We start from the raw sequence: 18,165 nt of genomic DNA on the forward strand, positions 1-18,165 counted from the left end.
GCAATTAAGAAGGAACAATCTTGAGACCTATAGATAGGAAGACCAAACCCAAGAGAGCCTTTCAAGTAACATCGTTTAACAGATTCAAAGGTAACATAGAGTTGTCAGCTCGACTTTGACATAAACAATCCTCATAAGGAAAGAAATACAATGTTGAAACCATGCCCAGGGAGCCTAATTGAGGCCATAAATGGCCTTATGAAGCTTACACACATGGTGAGGATAATAGGGATCAACAAGACCTGGGGGTTGTCGCATGTAAACTTTCTTAGACAGAGAGCCATGTAAGAATGCATTCTTGACATCAAGTTGTTGAAAATATCATCCAAAAGAAATAGCCAGACATAGAACAGTGTGAATCGTTGTGGGTTTGACGACATGACTGAATGTATCAAAGTAATCAACACCGAATTATTGATGGATCCTTTGGCAACGAGACGTGCCTTGTACCTTTCAATTATGCCATTAGACCACCACTTAATTTTGAAAACTCATTTACAACCAATTGTATTGATCGAATTAGATGGTGGGACCAAAAACCAGGTACCTCGTGAAGAAGTGCATTATATTCGTCGAGCATGGCCTGTTTCCATTCGGGAGAGCGAGACGCTTGTATGTAACAAGTAGGTTCGATATTTATATTCACCAAGGCAACGAAAGCTTGAGGTACATAATACCTAGTAGAAAGATTTGCTGGATATTTAGGATTTTGGCTTGAAAATTCCAAATTTTTGAACGTGTGCAAACTGGACTACAACACCCACTGGGTGGTGGCGGAGCAACGGCAGAAGCACCAAAATCATATGTTGCGGTTGAGGAAGACAACACGACAAGTGTGCTGCAGGTACTGATTGAACAGATGTGATGGGCAAGTCAACGTCCAAAACTGATGTTGACTCTGTGGGACTGATGGGCACGCGGATTCGGGGGAAGGACAGCTGGGTGAAACGGTGCCAGCTGCAGTAGGCTGTTGTCAACTGCTGTTTGCTGTAGTGGCCTGATGTCAGCCGCTGTCGGCTGAGAGGGTGAACTAGGCAGCAAGCTGACTGGAATTATGGCAAAGTTCTGGACGTTGAGTAGGCACAGAAACAGAAGCATAATAAAATTGATCTTCACGGAAAATGACATGGCGTGAAATGTAGAGTCGACCTGTAGGAGGATGTAAGCAGCGGTAACCACTATGTTTATCACTGTAATCAACAAAAATACACGGAAGAGAACGAGGTTGTAATTTGTTAGACACATAAACTTTAAGATAGGGATAACGGATGCACCAAAAAACTCGAAGAAAATTATGATCAAGAGAATGACCAAATAAGGATAGGTATGGTGAGGTCCATTGAATAACAGGCGTAGAAAGTCGATTAATTAAATAGACTGCAGTGCCCAACGACTCGGCCCATAAGTTACGGGGCATGTGAGCAGTATGTACAAGGGTGCGTCCAATATCAGCAATATGACAATGTTTGCGCTCAGCTAATTCATTCTGTTGGGAACAAGAAAACGATGCACAATTCCATTAGTGGCACAAAAATGCTTAAATTGCAATTTATCATATTCCTTACCCCCATCACTCTGGAATTGTTTGATAGACAAAGAGAATTGATTTTTAACATACATAACAAAAACCTCTGACTTAAGAAGCATGGGAAAAATCCACGAATAACGAATGAAATCATCAGTAAACAAGACATAATAGCGATAACCAAAGATCGAGACAACATGAGACATCCATGCATCCGAATGAATTAAATCAAATAGTGCAAATAAAGACCATTTTTACATAGGCCCTGAAAAAGAAGAACAACACTTTGTAAGTCACGAATTTGACATCCCAAAGGAAAGAATGTAATACTTGCATATCATAAGTAAACTGATGGACAGATAAAAGATTTTTATGAAGGGAAGGAACACTTAAGAGGGACGAAAGACATAAGCCTTGGAAGAAAACAAAACATTACCTGAGTGATGGGGAGGGTTTCACCATTACCAATCACAACATTGTCATTAGGTGCTTATTGGGCCCCAGTGGGGAAAATCTTAGCATCATGAGTCATGTGATTTGTAGCACCCAAGTCCAAATACTAGTTAGGATCTAAAGATACGAAACATGCCTGCCGGCAAAGGGACAAGAATAAGGACACTTGTCTCGAAAGTGTCCAAATTACTGGCAGTTCCAGCACTGAAGTGGCTGACGGGAGGGAGGAGAACCTAAAAGATCTTGGGCATTGAAGAACGGACGTTGGGCTCTATGGGAAGTCGGTCCAGGCCCATAGAAAGTACGAACTGTGGCTGAGGGCCTGCTTGATCACAAGGACGCATGGCAGGCGAGTCACGTGGTGGTCGAACTGCAACAAAAGCAGCAAGAGGAGACGCAACCATCTGTGCTGCAAAGGTCTGTTGCCCCTCGAAGGCAAGGAGTCGAGTGCGCAGTTCAGAGAATTGTGGAAGCGGTGGAAAGTTCATAAGTGCTATAACAATCATTTGGTAATCAGATCCTAGACCACGACTGCAATATAAGGAAAATTACATCAGAAGACAAGTTGACCACTGGAAAAGCTAGACTACTCAACTATAACTGCAAAACAGAGCTAAAACATCCTGACATTACTAATGAAAAATGAGACACAGCAGTACTCCAATCATAAAAGGAAGCCTGAGAAGAACTATCCGTAAACTCCAATAGCAAATAAGACAGTCGCATGAATTTTTTTCATACAGAGATTTCTAATAAGATTATCCCAATACATATAGAAGTTACAACTTTGAGTAAGACGTATATGTCTTTCTGTGTTGGCCTTAACACGTATATCATAAATTCTTGAATAAATTGATTTTAACTAGAATAATGTTCACAACCATGAAAAGGTCCTAAAAACAGTGAAGATGATCATACTAACAAGTAATACACAACGGAGCAGAATAATAGACAAAGATCAGTTCAGCACCTGGGATTTATGCAACTATGAGATATTTGTTATTAACTTGGAAGAATAAATCGTAAAGGTACAAGACACCCGTGCATTAAGTCACATGATTCAAAGCCAAAACCCTAGTACAAGCACTCCCACAATCCCCCTCAGAACGCTTACATCATGAAATTTTGTCATAGGTCCAACAATTACGAAATTGTTCCCGAAAGCAGAGCAAAAATTGATTCCACAAGCATCTATATGCTCATCATAAAAGCTAAAACACAGTGTGCAGACTCTGCATGTACAAACAAAACTAGAAGCAGTGTAATGGAACTGTTTCTTGTAGTTATGCATTCCTATAAGTTTTTATGGCAATTGCCTTCTGAATATTTTTCTCTCCTGCTCCTTTTCACCAAACCATTTTCTGTTCAAGCGTATAACTTATAGAGTATGAAACAATTTTGAATCATAATATGTACAAATAAATAAACAGAAGAGGGCATGATAAGTTGCCAAAATATAGAATTGAATTTTATTTAACAGAGAATATACTCAAATCACAAATCCATTTGCATGATGACAACGCTCATGTTGGAGTTCACAGCATGTTTGAGTTGAGCCGTGAGTCTAAAATATATTAGTTCCTTGTTTGTGACAACAAAAGTAAACAGTTGAGTGTACACCGACAGAAAATGACATGCACCTGTATAGTGTCCACTGAAACTTGATGCCGAATGTTGGTGACCAGCCATGAGTCATGACCATGTGCATACCGAGATCAGACACCACTGAGATTTCTTATTTCATTGAAACCTATGGCTCCCAGAAAGAAAACTCCGCTCTCTTACAACTTTGCTAGTTTCCGGCTGCTGAAGGAAATCTTTTTCCTGATGAGATTTCTTGGGGATTATTCTAGGGTACATGTCTGGCTGACTCCAATCCAATTGATCATCTTCTTTATCTGTCGTATGAAATGTGGAAATGCGTTGGAGATGAAGACACAGCAGCAAGGGCTTGCTTCAGGGCAAAGGCAGCAGCAACGGACACGACAGAGACATGGCTATGCGTGTAGCAAATTCGAGTATAATGACGTAATTCTCGCCATTTTTCTCATTGATTTCTACGAACCCTACCAACTGTTTGTGAAAATAACCAAACCAATCCAATCCTACATGGCTACATTCGAGTTGTAGTAGTAAAAGACGTACCCGTTTCGACTGCTCTTCAATTCGGCGGAGGCAAGCAAATCCAAAATCCTCACTCCTGTATTATACCTCAAATTCTGAATGATTTCCACCTGTCCCTTTTTTAAATTCATACTATCACTAAGCAAATGCAATCAGTTCTCAATTTTTTGCACAGTATCAACTGAAAACTCCGCCATGGCCCAAGGATGGCCCAACTACAAAACACGAAAGTCAAAACACCCCACCATCTCAAGCCCACATTTTATCCTCTGGCCATGGTTTGAGATTCTTTCACACAGAAATACTTTATTTTTTATCTTTCTGCACGCTTCTATTTATTTATATTCTTTAATTCTCTTTGATTTTATTCAATTTAAAAGTCATGTATGTAAAGAAAGATAAATTATAAACACAAAAACTATCTAAGAACATGCGTTTGATTTCTCTTTGCGAACGTAAGAATTCAAGTTGAACACCCAGACGAAGGGAAATGAACCGAATGGCAAACACAAATTAGGAGCAATTGTATTCGTCTCCACAAGGACAGACGCAAAAGATAAACAAAAGGAAATGGTATCACCGTTTTGGTTACTCAGCCGGCAAAACTAGAACAAATTGAATCAAATTGTTATCTCAAGAATAGTTAAGTCTGAATAATTACAAATGAAAACAAATTCAACTATATTCTCTCATTATTCCCAAAATATAGACCAAATCCAATTCCCAATATCAGTTTATGAGGTCGGCTTCTGAGCAGTACCGATCATGGAGTGCAAAGACCGCCGGTGCCAAAATTCAAAGGCTTATCTTTCCAATAGGTGATTCAGCTGACAATTATACTGAGGACACGGCCTCTATGGCACTCCCTAGTGGCCAAGCCGCTTCAACCAAGGAATTTTGATATTTAACTTTCTTCACCAATGTAATCTCTTGCCAGGGATCAAGACCTGTTTAAGATATTGAAGCAACCAGTTCAAACATATTAGAATTTTATGGTCATTTTCCAACTTGCTTAACTCGCTAATGTATAACTAAGACCTACCAAATCCATCCACAAGCAATGTAGATTGGTAAACAAGATCCATGCACAAGAACGGTAGATTACCCTCCTCAACTCTTGGATATGTTGATTTAGCATCCGCAAGTTTGGTTTCACAAGCACGCTTAGCTGCCTCCTCAAAGTTACCAGGGTGAACTTTTGCAACAGGTTCGTTTGGGTTAACAAAACCAGCCTGCATTTGTACGGATTTTTTTGTTTTTTGGTAAGGCAAATGTATAATATGTGGTTAGCAAAACCATGTTGTTGTCTAAACCAAACCCTAAACTTTTTCATGCACATCAAGCAATAATATATAAAAATCAAGGATGGTGAAATACCTCAGCAGCTCTGTCAAAGAAAAATGAAGCCACAAATAGGTTCCTTTGTCCATCCCCTCCTCCACCATTCCATACCCCGCCAAATGTGCACTTCATGTGTGAACATGTTGCTTCATTTACTTTGAGTGCCTTCGTAACTACCCTCCTGCACTCCTCAACACTTGATCCAGATGAGGAAGCTGATGCTTTATAAGATTGTCCTCCATATGCGTAAGAACCTGAACAACATATCAAGATTTCCCAACAGATAGCATATTATGCACTAAATCCACAAACAGAAAGTAAAAGCATTAACACCATTTGCTTCATCGCTTAACAAAATAGAGAAAATGGAGCAATAAAATGTCGTTCCTTTCTCAAAACAGAGAAAATGGAGCAACTCAGCATACCATAATATCCGGCTAAGATGCAGGGGTTGCCAGAATCTTCAGAAACCTTTAAAATCTCTGCTCGAGCTGCTAGTAACCCGTAATGCAAGTAACTGCACAAAAATAATACAAAAGCAATTAATCTGGGAATACCAATCTACAGTAGTTATGTCACAACGAAGTTGAGGAAACAACTGGATGCACTAAAAAAAAATTAATAATACACAAAGCCAAACCCTGACATCAATTAAGCAGAAGGAAAGAGGAAAAACCTGTGAACATAAAGGTTATATTTAACTCCTTTAAGATTCATTTGCCTTACATATACATCCTCTCCATCTGATAACTTGGGTGCTTTTGCAGCATCTGCCTCTGAGATAGCATAAGCCATCTGAACAGATCCACCTCCAAGGTCAACCACCCCTACAGTATCTGAATATTTCTTCCCCAAATTTCCTAGTAGATAGTTTATTGTCACCTGAAAAACAAGAAGCGAGTTAATGTATAGCTATGACCACTCTTCTTTCTTTTCATTTCTTTTTAGTTTTAGATAAATGATATGTATGCACATTGCTTCCCCAAATTGTGTTACTATACTCTCATACTCGCACATGCAAGCTTCCCGGATAACAAATTTCAAAATATGCCTGGTTTTCCAAAAATATTGGGTTATTTGATATGGGGTGTGATATCCACACCCCTTTTTACTTCTCACACACCCTTCGGATCGGATGAATTGGAGAAGATCAAAGGACATAAATTAACAAGGGGTGGGTGAGAAGTAAAATGGAGTGTGTGGATAGCACACCCCTTTGATATACTCAGACAGTCTAGCACAAACAAAAGAATAACTAGATATGACAGAATCAAGTAATACGAATGAGTGCGTACAGACTAGTACAGGTACAGGTACAACCACTACTAGTAATATAAATGAGCTCAAAAATTGGAGTAAAACACACCCACTGGAAGGAACCTTCTTGAGTTCCATCAATGACAGTAACGGCATCAGGGCGGGAGCTGAGGCTACTTCTTTGTTTGAGCAGATCCCTGACCTTTTGAAATTTGAAGGATAACAAAACAAACATGTGAATGAAATTGCGACTTGAGTTTCGAAAACTAAAGGAAATTGCAATTTCCAAACAAGAAAAAAGATGCATACGGCCTGGAGAATGCGGTCAGAAGCATCGCCCTCCAAAGCCCTAAGGCCAGCCGTAGCGCCAACGCGGACGAGAGTGAAGGAACGAAGCTCCTTGGGAACTGCGTTCTCAGCCTTATCGAGAAGACCGGTGAGGGACTCGGCAGCAGAGCGAGGGTCCTTGGCATAAGCGCTCAGACCAGGCTTGACCTGAAGAAAGAGCTCGAGATCTTTGCCAATGGGAAGGAGCTGGAGGTTGTGGTCGAAGCAGAAGACGTGGACGCGGCTGCCGGAGCTGCCGGCGTCGAAGATCACAGCGTAGGATGTCTTGGAAGGCAGCTTGCGGGGGAGCTGGTTGCTCAAATTACCGCCGGGGGGCATGACGTAAAGGACCATGGTAAGGAGGAGGAGAGGGATTGAGATGACGAGGACGACGCTCCTGTATCTGTACATTTTGTCGGAGAGGGAGTCGTACAGGGGACTCCCCATTCCGATTCCTCTGCCGGGACGCTTGAGCATCTTGTTTTCGGAGTCGGAGAGGGGGTCGGGATCGGAGGGTGGAGAATTGGTCTGGATCAGATTCTGAGCCTCGAGCAGTTCAGCCGAGGAAGGCGATCTGTATCGGATCTGACCGTTGAGATTGAGGGGCTGCTGCTTCCCTTCCTCCAGATTTGAGTACTAGTCCTCGGATTAAATAATCCCAAACTCTCCCAATCTCTCTCTTCTTGTCCAACTCCTCAACTGCTGGTGCCTGCTGCCTGCTGGGATCTAAATAAAATGTTCAACGCCGAGGAAGGCGATCTATAAGGAATCCACAATGCCTGCCTGCCTGCCTGCCTTTATCAGAATATGGATATCGTCGGAGAAAGGTCACTGCAGTCGTCTGCACTGCAAGAGCAAAGAGCTAAGTGCAAGAGCAAATGGCTTTTTTTAGGATCTTTGCAAACTTGGGTTGAAATCTCTTAATATATGAATGAACGACTGAACCTACCTTACCATTTTTTCGACCAAAAAAAAAAAAAACCTAATAATAATGATTTGAAAACTTTGAGTTTTAACAAAAATGATAAAAATTTGAGTTTTAACAAAAATGATAAAAATGTGTCGTAAGTGAATAATATTAGGATTAATTTTTTAGAGTAAAAATATAATTTTTCATTACAATGAACAATACCAAAAATTTTTCGTTAAAATTCTTAAAAAAAAAATAAAAATCAACATTAGCATTAATCAGCCGTCCCCTACTCCGTCCCTCCCCCCCCCCAACAAAAAAAACATCTCATAACATTTCCAAATGAAATGTTAAATTCAAAAAATTCTCAAAAAAAAAAAAAAAAAAAAAATTCAACATTAGCATTAATCAGCCGTCCCCCCCCCCCCCCAAAAAAAAATCTCATAACATTTCCAAATGAAACGTTAAATTCAAAACATTAAATTTCAATGTGATAGTAAACTTGGCAATTTGACATAGGAAATTTTATTTAAACCTATTTAACCTCTCTTTAAACCCAACATACTCTTTACACTCATATTATTTTTAATTAAAATATTAATATCTCTTTGAACTTAAATTTACTACCTAAACTACCCTCACAAACTCATTTCAATATGTAAATTTATCTTTTACACCCATATGAAAAGAAAAAAAAACCAAAAAATCAAAGCATTCTCTTCTCTGACATTCTCTCCTTCCAACTGTTACTTTTGATGGAGTCTCCATCATCCTCTACAGCGTTGCTTTCTCAACTTAGTTTGTATTTGTCGGGACTTAATAGTATTGGTCAATTTTCTCATTAGTTTGTTAAAGGGAGTCCTTGAATTGCTACTTAATCATTTGTTTCACTGCAAGAGCCAATTTCTAATATAATTAATTGCAGCACAATGCATGTTCTTATTTGACATATCTTGAGTAGAATTTAAAGACTTAAGTTGTTAAAGATGTTTTTGAAATTAGGCTCTCATGTGCATCATATGTGCTGCATACAAGTTTATTCCCATGTTTACAATTTGATCTTGCATTAAACTTTATTAAGATTTTTATTTGTTTCTTCCTTCAAATCTGTCCAACTTTTAAGGGATTGAATATGATGGGTCTGCATGCACGCCACACACCTCTACTCTTCCTCTATACAGAAAAGGAAGAGATAACTCCTTCCTTTTCTTGTCCGCTCCATGCATTTCCATTTCAGTCGGGTATAGTAGAAAGGGTAGTTGGCTTAGTATAGATTGTCAATATTTCAAAATTACTATCAATCCGTACAAAGGGCTTGTTTTTCACTATGAGAGTATCTTATGATTTTTGTTATACTAGAACATAGGAGAATGATACGTGATGGTGAGGGTTAGGTTTGATTATTGGGTGTGGGTTTATAATTATTTTTAGGGTAAATCTTAGTTTACTACCCTCAAGTTTCGTGGTTTTCAACATTTAGTATATGAAGTTTTTTTCGTCCCAGAGTCGTGACTAAAGTGTTAATTTTGGGACAGTCTTATACATCTGTTAAGTCTTCTGTTAACTGATGACGTGACGCTCATATGGACAATAACTAGGCGCCATGTGTCATTAAAAAATTTTAAAATATTAAAATAATTAATTAAATAAAAGTGTTAATAAATAAAAAAAAACAACCCATAACCCCCTTCATCTTCCCCACCCGACACCCCTCCACCCCCTTTTGCCATCCCCCATCACCCACCCGAGCCACCATTTCTCCGATCCACTCCTCCCAAATCAAATGTCAGAAAATCCTAATTCAAAATTTCCAGGCAAAATCCATTGTCTTCTACCCAGTTCACAAAACCCTCGAAAGAACAAATTTAACAACTAGAACACCAAAATTTAAGCACAAATCAGATAAAAAAATCCACCAACTGCAAGCTTCAAGTTTTAAAACCCATCCATATCTTTCATTTTCTCACTCATATTTTCTTAGCAACCAAACAGGGTATGAAGAAGAAGAACCCAACTCCCAGATTGCAGGGGAAAGAAAGGGGTTTTTTGTTCCTGATTATTACTGTTTGGATTCCAGGAAAGTCAAATGGAAAGAAAGGGGTAGAAGAAAATGGGTTGTTTATCGGAGCAGGAGGTGTATCTCAGCCTTTTGGCATTTGCTTTTTGCAGTATGAGTTAAAGGATGATGGGGACTATATATATATTTATATTTAGGGTAAATCTCCGCCTGAAATCAGAGAAAGGGTGGCTCGGGTGGGCAAGGGGTGGGTGATGAGGGATGGGAGAAGGGGTTGTTCAGGTAGAGAAGATGAATGGGGTGGAGGGGATGGAGGGGTTGAGCCGTGGAGGGGTGTTGGGTGGGGAAGACGAAGGGGGTTCTGGGTTTTTTTTATTTTTTTTTAATTTTTAATACTTTTATTTAATTTTTTTTTTAAATTTTTTTAATGAGCACCACATCATCGGTTAACGGGAGATTTAATAGCCAGACTAGCAGATGTATGAGATAGTTCCAAAATTAACACTTTAGGTAGAGTCTGAGACGAAAAAAACTTCATGTAACAAATATTGAAAATCACGAAACTTGAGCGTAGTAAACTGAGATTTATCCTAAAAAAAAGAAAAAAAAACTGAGATGTACCCTTATTTTTATTATTAGTTTTATCTCGTACTTTATGGTAATTTGCAATAAGGTAATAAAGTAATTTACATTTACAGTTTAAGTTAGGTGTGGTGTAGAGAGAGGTTACTTGGATTCAAATAAAATTTTCCTTTGACATATTGTCAATATTTTCCTTCCAATCGATATGCCAAAATTTATTGCTCCATTTATATTTTTTTAAACAAAAATAATAAAAGTTGAGTTGTTGGTTTAAAAATAATAAAATTACTTAAATATGTTAGCATTTAAAGTAAGTTAAGTGGAATATCTTTAGAAATAGCAATAATCAAATTTGAAAGCAGCTTTAAATTTGACATCTCTTCGTCCATGTCACCTTAGCCTTTTTTTTTTCACGTCATCATTGACATCTCAGTTAGAGTAAATAGTATATTATTTGTTACTGTTATATATTTATGTGACATTTTTGATATTTCCTTTAGATATGGTCTCACTTTCTCTACCTAAACCTTTTCTTATTTTCATAAAATAATAAATAAGAAAGAATTAGGATAAAAATAAAAATAATAAAATAATAAAAAATAAAAAACCTTGTGTAAAGTAAAGTGTACATCAAACCTCACATTTCTTCTATTTACCGTACAGTTCCGCCCACCTACGTATTACGTATGGGTTCCCTTTAGAGATGAATTCCACTTTACATTACCAATTTAATCATTGTTTCAACTTTCAACCCATTTTCACCTTTTTATAGTTTTTTTTTTTTTTTTTTTTTTTTTTTTTTTTTTTTTTCAGTCGTTTTGGTGACATTTCATAACAAGGATCAAGTATCAGCTAAAAGTATTTCTACCCATTTTAGTAGATTTGGCTCCTAGAGGAGGAGTTTGGGGGAATGAAATTAATTTTGGAATAGGTTTATATAATTGTACCACGGTCCATATTTTTTTTCGCTTAATAAATTATTTGCCATGCATTGTGTTGCTCTCTGGTGGAACAAATTTTTTCACTACTATCTTACGATGAAGGATTGGTAATGGGGTGGTTGTCAGTCTTATGGTGAGCCCTGGATTACAAAACCTATGAGCTTTCAGATATGTTCGCCACCTCGATTGCCAAGACACTAGCGGATTTCTGATCTGACAATGGGCTAGGAACGAAGAACTATTGCATTTTTTAGGAGGAGGAAATGGAGGCACTCGTGCAAATTTCGTTGGGGTCTCAACAGTGAGTGGACAGATTAATATGGCATTACGAGAAGCACGGGCAGTTTACAGTTAAGAGCGGGTATTCACTTGAGCACTTATTAAAAGAACCTGATAAAGGTATAGTGAAAGTGTCTAGTGGTAGGCGCTTTGCTCTGCGGGAAAGAAAGAAACCTTGCATCCAAAAAAAATGAGTTCTCTCCGCTGTGGGAGCCCTCCGTGGTGAGTGTCCCTTCTCTCCGTGTGGGAGTGTGCTAGGTTATTGGTTCAGTTTACCCATTCTCTGTGTCGTCTGCAGTGGGGTAGCTGGGTTTTAAGGTGAGACTGAGTGCGATCCTGTTGTTTGAGGTTTGACTGTCCCGTTATTTGGTGAGTCGGGGAGTGGGGGAGGGGTGAGGTGAATCTTCCACCCAAATTTGATGGAGGGGGTTGGGGGTATTTATTATGGGATGTCACCTACCAAAGGCAATGAAATTAATGGCAGCCCACCTACTGCCAAATCGAATTTATGGCGCAGGAGGAGAAGTCCTGAGGGAAGACATAGAGGCCCAAAAATCACAATTTTCTCTGTGGTTTTTTTGCTTGCAGTTCAGATAGAAAAAAGGCAACCAAGGAACAGAATAGAGGTAAGAAATAACAAGTGGGGGTCCAAGGGAACATCTGAGTTTAAAACAGCAAACTGCAGAAGAGCTGATCGTCAGGAAAGAGGAGACAAAGAAAGCAGCTGGAAAATGACGAGTCAAGAGGTGGAGGAACTAGTGGTCCACCTGGAGAAGTCGATGGAGGTAACGAATATGGAGCGAGGGATTAAGCTGGTGGGAACTGCCCTAACCAACAAAGTGTTAAATAAATGGGGAATCAGAAACATCCTGAGAGCTGCGTGGAAGGAAATGGGGGATTTTGAAGTCAAATGGGCTCATGGAAACACTTTTATCATCACAGTGCAGGATGAAAGCTCGGCTGAGCGGATTTTGAGTCAAGTACCATGGGCGGTTATGAAGCAGAATTTTTCTGTTAAGCGCTGGCCAGCAGATCTAGCAATTGAGGAAATTCCCATGGAGCTGGTTCCCTTCTGGGTTCAAATCCGAGGGGTGCCCTTATGTTTATGTACAGGAACCAATGTTCGACGTCTGGCCAAAGAGATTGGAGAGGTACTGGAGATCGAGGATTTGGCAAAGGCTCGGGGCTTCCTCAGGGTGCGGGTGATGGTTAATACAAAAATGCCTTTAGCTAAAGGATGTTGGATACCGCGGGAGAGTAACAAGGACTCGTGGATTGAATTCCGATATGAAAGACTTCAGGATTTTTGCTATAAATGTGGGAGGATAGGACATGCAAATACCGAGTGTTCTTTTGAGAATGGGCAGAGCTCCACAGCAGGGTATGGTGAATGGACGAAAACAGGGCCTATTAGAGAGGAAATAATTAAGCCAAAACCGTTGGTGGTTAAGTTGGGAGAAAGGAGACATGCTGGAACTATCAGAGGAGAGGAACAGCGCAATACGCAGCGGCGCGTGGGGTTCACGGTGGAGACGGAGCGTCAGGAAGTTGAGGAACCAGTGAGGGGGACAACAAGTCAAGTGGAGGCACACAATCCAAGGAGAAGTCAGAAAACGTGGCAAAGGATGAAGAATAGAAAGGAGGGGCAGGATGGGAGCTCCCAACAGTGGGTGATAGATGGAAACATGGCCCAGATGGCCCAGCAAGTGTTAATGGGAATTGGGTGTTTGGGCCCTCAATCCACTACCATATTTAATTTACCTAACCCACTTTATCTTACCCAGGCAGACCGAGACCAAGGGTTAGAGGAAACGGGAGAAGGTGATCAAGGCCCAATCAGGGGAATAGGTGGACACACTACCAAAATTACCAAAGGCGCTCCGAATTGGGGAAAGTCTTATGTTCCAGAGCCGATGGCTGCGTCGGCTAGGCAGAAATCGCGAGGGAGGGAGGGCATGCCGAGGAGTGAGACTAGTGGGCAACACTGGAGATCGGATGGAGGGTGGAGTTGTGGAGCAAAGAGGGGTAGTCTGGAGACAAATCACTATTCGCTCAAAAGAAACAAGCTGGGGGTAGGAGATGCTGAAGGAAAAACCTTGGAATTGCCTCTATCTAGGAAATTGGCAACTGTGGCGAGTCTGGTAGAAGAGAAGAAGGACAGTGCTGAAGAGCATGCGGAGAAGAGGTTGCCTGAGTCGACAACAAAGTGGGAGCTTTCTGGAACTAAGGGTGGTGGCGGCTGGCCCTCAACAGCCGCAAGGGAGCCATGACGTACCTTGTATGGAACTGCCGTGGTCTAGGGTCGGACACGGTAGTTCGGGCTCTACATGGGCTCATTAGGAAACACAGGCCTACTATGATTTTTCTTGCTGAAACAAAGATGAGAGATAATAGAGTTGATGGAGTAAAACGTCGAATAGGGTATCGAAATGGGTTTCATGTGTCCCCCATTGGGAGAGCTGGGGGCCTCAGTATGTGGTGGGATGATTCTGTTGAGGTAACGATTGGTTATACTTCCAAAAATATCATTGATGCTAATTTCAATTTTGTGGACTCGGCTCGAATGGCTCGGGTTACTTGGGTTTACGGTACTGCATATAGGAATGAAAAACTGGAATTTTGGCGGTGGATGAAAGAATGGTTTAAACCGACTGCTATTCCGTGGCTTTGCGGAGGAGATTTCAATGAGATCTTTTGGGATTATGAAAAATCTGGAGGAGCTAGTTTGAACTGTAATCGACCAAGGTACCTGGAGGAATTTTTAAATGGCTCGGAGCTTATGGACCTGGACTATAATGGGCCTTGCTTTACGTGGAGAGGAATGAGAAATGGACAGCTGGTTGAGGAGCGGTTGGATAGGGGCTTGGCTAATAGGCAATGGCAAGATAGCTGGCCCAATACAATGGTTATTCATGAAACTGTTATTGGGTCGGACCACTGCCCCCTAATAATTCAATATCAACCTCGGGATCAAAAAAGGAAGAAGCTCTTTCGGTTTGAAGCGTTCTGGACCAAAGAGGAAAGGTGTAAAGAAATAGTGGATCGCTGTTGGAGGCAACAATGCAGTGGTGACGGAATCATGAAATGGCAGAAAAAATTGAGGGAGTGTCGAGTAAAGTTAAGCAAGTGGAGCCAGCAGGAATTTAAAGCGAGAGGGCGCGACATTGAGGACCTTACCAACAGGCTGGGGGTTCTTCAACATAATTGGCGAAAAAACTGGGAGGAAATTAAGACGGTTTCGGAGCGAATTGCCAGATTGGGGGAGGTGGAGGAGCAATTTTGGCAGCAGCGATCGCGAGTGAAGTGGCTCAGGGAGGGTGATGCGAATACGGCCTTTTTCCATCAGTCAACGCTTCATCGGAGAAGGAGGAATAAGGTAGTAAAGATTAAGGATGGGAATGGAAATTGGATTGATAATCAGTACGAGGTTCAGAGGTATATTGAAGAACACTTCAAAAGTCTTTTCTCTACTTCTGGCCCAAGGGAGTGGGGCTGTATTTTGGACTGCTTACAACACAAGGTAAGTGATGAGATGAATGCTGGCTTGATAATCCCGGTGTCATTGGAGGAAGTCCAGACGGCAGCTTTACAAATGGGGGGAATGAAAGCCCCGGGTCCTGATGGTTTTCAGGGGATTTTCTACCACTCATACTGGAACTCCCTTATGGAGGATGTGAATGGAATTGTGCAGGATTTTATGCTGGGGATCTCGGACCCGCAACGGCTCAATTCGACACACATAGTGTTGGTGCCGAAGATCACAAATCCCGACTCGGTAGGGCATTTCAGACCTATTAGCTTGTGCAATTATTCCTACAAGATTGTGTCAAAAATCCTTGCGAATCGCCTCAAGCCTCTTCTACCGGAGATTATTTCCTCTACCCAAAGCGCTTTCGTGATGGGAAGACAAATTCAAGATAACATTGGGATTGCTCATGAGATGTTCCACTTTCTGAAACTTCGAAAGGCAAAGAGTAAGTTTGAGATGGGAGTGAAGCTTGATATGCATAAGGCATACGATCGGGTTGAATGGGATTTCCTCGAGGCAGTCATGGAAAAGTTGGGTTTCTGTCAACAGTGGAGGAAGCTTGTTATGGGATGTGTCAAAACAGTGGATTTTGCTATACTCCTGAATGGGCAACCAGGGGAGAATTTCATACCATCTAGGGGGATCCGGCAGGGAGACCCGCTATCTCCGTATTTATTCATTCTTGTTGGCGAGGTTTTGGCTCGACTGCTTCAACAGGCGGTGGATAGGAGGATGCTTAAAGGCATTCAGCTAAACCATGGATGCCCGACTATTTCACACTTATTCTTTGCGGATGACACTTTGATCTTCTTGCGTGCTGATAAACAAAACTGTGATAGTCTGTTGAGGATTTTAAATGATTATTGTCATGCTTCTGGTCAACAGGTGAATTATCAGAAGTCGTGTATTTTCTTTGGAGCAAACGTGCCTAGCAGCTTGTCAGCTGAGCTAAGTCATATTGTTGGCATGCCTTTGGCAAAGGATCCGGGGAAGTATCTTGGTCTCCCGGCTATCTGGGGTCGATCGAAACGGCAAGGGCTTGCTTTTGTGAAGGAAAGAATTCTGGAAAAAGTTCAGGGATGGAAACAGTGCACCCTCTCTCAAGCAGGAAAAGAAATAATGATTAAGGCGGTAATTCAAGCTATCCCTGCCTATCCCATGCATCTATTTAAGTTTCCTACCACTCTGTGTTCCGAATTTGACGCTGTAATTGCTGAGTTTTGGTGGGGGAAGACAGGGGGGGAGAAAAGCATACACTGGGTCTCTCGGGATATGTTGGGATATCCGAAGCTGGAAGGAGGTATGGGGTTCCGAAATTTTCAAGAATTTAATGATGCTTTGCTTGCTAAACAGTGCTGGAGATTGATACATGATCCAAACTCGCTATGGGCGCGGATTCTTAAAGCCCGTTATTTTCCTCACTGCTCGTTCCTGAAAGCGACTTTGGGGGGAAGAGCTTCTTGGGGATGGTCAAGTTTGTTGGTGGGGCGTGGGATTCTTCAGGAAGGAGCTCATTGGCAGATTATGAATGGAAGAAGTATCAGGTTGTGGCAAGATAGGTGGGTGCCGACTATCACTGCTGGGAAACCTACGGCCATTGGAGATGTAAGAGTGTCTCGGAATATGCGGGTGAATACAATGATTAATGATGTGTCCGGAACCTGGAATATCGAGGCCATTAGGCCTCTTATATCGGTGGAGGATCATGATGCCATTCTGGAAACATCCATAGGAGACAGATCTCAGGAGGATAGGATAATTTGGCCGGCTACTAAGAATGGGGTGTATTCGGTGAGATCTGGATATCATTGGAAGCATGCTAGCTCGAGCAATAGGATTGACAGAGCCTCCTCTTCTTCCCCTATGATCCCGAACAAAGTTTGGAGAAGTATTTGGCAGCTGAAGACTCCTCCGAAGATCCGGAACTTTATGTGGCGGGCTCTAAATTGGGCGGTGGCAACGATGGAGAATCTGTTCATACGTCGTTGTTCTCCATCCCCGCGTTGCCCGATATGCTCCGACCAGAATGAATCTGTTGAGCACATGCTCCTTCTATGTCCGTGGGTTGAGCCGATTTGGTTTGGTGGCCCGCTGAATTACAGGGTGAGTAGAGCAAATATCTCGTCTCTTCGTGACTGGGTTATGTATTTAGTCGGGTCTAACTTGGGTTCACAGGATGAGATTGCTAGGATTTTAAAGTTTGTGGCTGTAACATGCTGGCATATTTGGAAAACCCGGTGTAGCTTTGTTTTTGATCACATGGGGATTAATCCTAATCGAGTCATTTTGGCTATTTGGACTTCGGTGAATGCTTTTTTGGAGGCGACTGAAGGCTCTGCTGGCTGTCCTCAGCGGGTTCTGAATCGCTCTAGTCCTCCTGCCCGCTGGGATCCTCCGTGTGGTCCATTTTTGAAGGTGAATGTGGATGCGAGCTGGGAGGCCAATTCTAGATGCGGGTTTGTGGGTGTGGTGATTCGGGATCATGAGGGGAAGTTTGTGGCTGCTACTCGAGGAAGGATTGGGGCGCTTAGTGCGGCTGCTGCTGAGGCTGCTGCAATTTTGCGTGGGTGTGAGTTGGCAAATGCGTTGGGGTTGGACAACATCATTGTGGAGTCCGACTCTAAGGAGAATATCCTTTGTTTATCTCAGGGTTATTCGAGGGGCAGCTGGGAGGCCTTCCCCGATATCTCGAAAGCGTTGCGTATTGGGGGGACCTTTCAGGATTGTCGCTGGTCTTGGGTTCCGAGATCGGCCAATTTGGCGGCGCATGTTTTGGCGTCGAGAAGTAATCTGGAGATGTGCGGTGTGAATTGGGTAAACCTCCCTCCATCTTCGCTGGTCCGTGTTCTTAACAAGGATGGGTTACCATGCCCCCATTAA

General features: G+C 41.7%; 4 protein-coding genes across 6 annotated transcripts; 2 read left to right on the forward strand and 2 right to left on the reverse strand.

The window, feature by feature from the left end:
• On the reverse strand, positions 1 to 4,241 carry LOC125475075. Of its 3 annotated transcripts, none has more exons than XR_007256399.1 (3): positions 3,619 to 4,241; positions 1,312 to 2,509; positions 1 to 1,190 (listed from the first exon to the last, which is right to left on the reverse strand). XR_007256399.1 is itself a non-coding variant. In XM_048579383.1 (2 exons), exons 1-2 carry the CDS (start codon positions 3,684 to 3,686, stop codon positions 2,212 to 2,214), a joined length of 366 nt encoding a protein of 121 aa, XP_048435340.1. In that variant the 5' UTR covers positions 3,687 to 4,222; the 3' UTR covers positions 1,493 to 2,211. The 3 variants fall into 3 exon arrangements, 1 of the variants encoding a protein (XP_048435340.1); XR_007256398.1 differs by lacking the exon at positions 1 to 1,190 and having other exon boundaries at positions 1,493 to 1,790; positions 1,962 to 2,509; positions 3,619 to 4,227; XM_048579383.1 differs by lacking the exon at positions 1 to 1,190 and having other exon boundaries at positions 1,493 to 2,509; positions 3,619 to 4,222.
• A 467-nt stretch (positions 4,242 to 4,708) lies between these two features.
• LOC125475076 (apyrase 2-like) lies at positions 4,709 to 7,725 on the reverse strand. The gene is made up of 7 exons (XM_048579384.1): positions 7,010 to 7,725; positions 6,810 to 6,902; positions 6,120 to 6,325; positions 5,869 to 5,960; positions 5,480 to 5,697; positions 5,145 to 5,334; positions 4,709 to 5,049 (listed from the first exon to the last, which is right to left on the reverse strand). Exons 1-7 carry the CDS (start codon positions 7,502 to 7,504, stop codon positions 4,937 to 4,939), a joined length of 1,407 nt encoding a protein of 468 aa, XP_048435341.1. The 5' UTR covers positions 7,505 to 7,725; the 3' UTR covers positions 4,709 to 4,936.
• A 4,522-nt stretch (positions 7,726 to 12,247) lies between these two features.
• LOC125475077 lies at positions 12,248 to 14,026 on the forward strand. Its single transcript, XM_048579385.1, has one exon. It carries the CDS (start codon positions 12,488 to 12,490, stop codon positions 14,024 to 14,026), a length of 1,539 nt encoding a protein of 512 aa, XP_048435342.1. The 5' UTR covers positions 12,248 to 12,487.
• A 110-nt stretch (positions 14,027 to 14,136) lies between these two features.
• LOC125475081 lies at positions 14,137 to 18,165 on the forward strand. Its single transcript, XM_048579413.1, has one exon. It carries the CDS (start codon positions 14,137 to 14,139, stop codon positions 18,163 to 18,165), a length of 4,029 nt encoding a protein of 1,342 aa, XP_048435370.1.

This window comes from the organism of the source record quoted next, unplaced genomic scaffold (assembly GCF_019419815.1).
Source record: "Pyrus x bretschneideri cultivar Hongxiangsu unplaced genomic scaffold, Pyrus_bretschneideri_v1 Contig131, whole genome shotgun sequence".
NCBI lineage: Eukaryota > Viridiplantae > Streptophyta > Magnoliopsida > Rosales > Rosaceae > Pyrus > Pyrus x bretschneideri.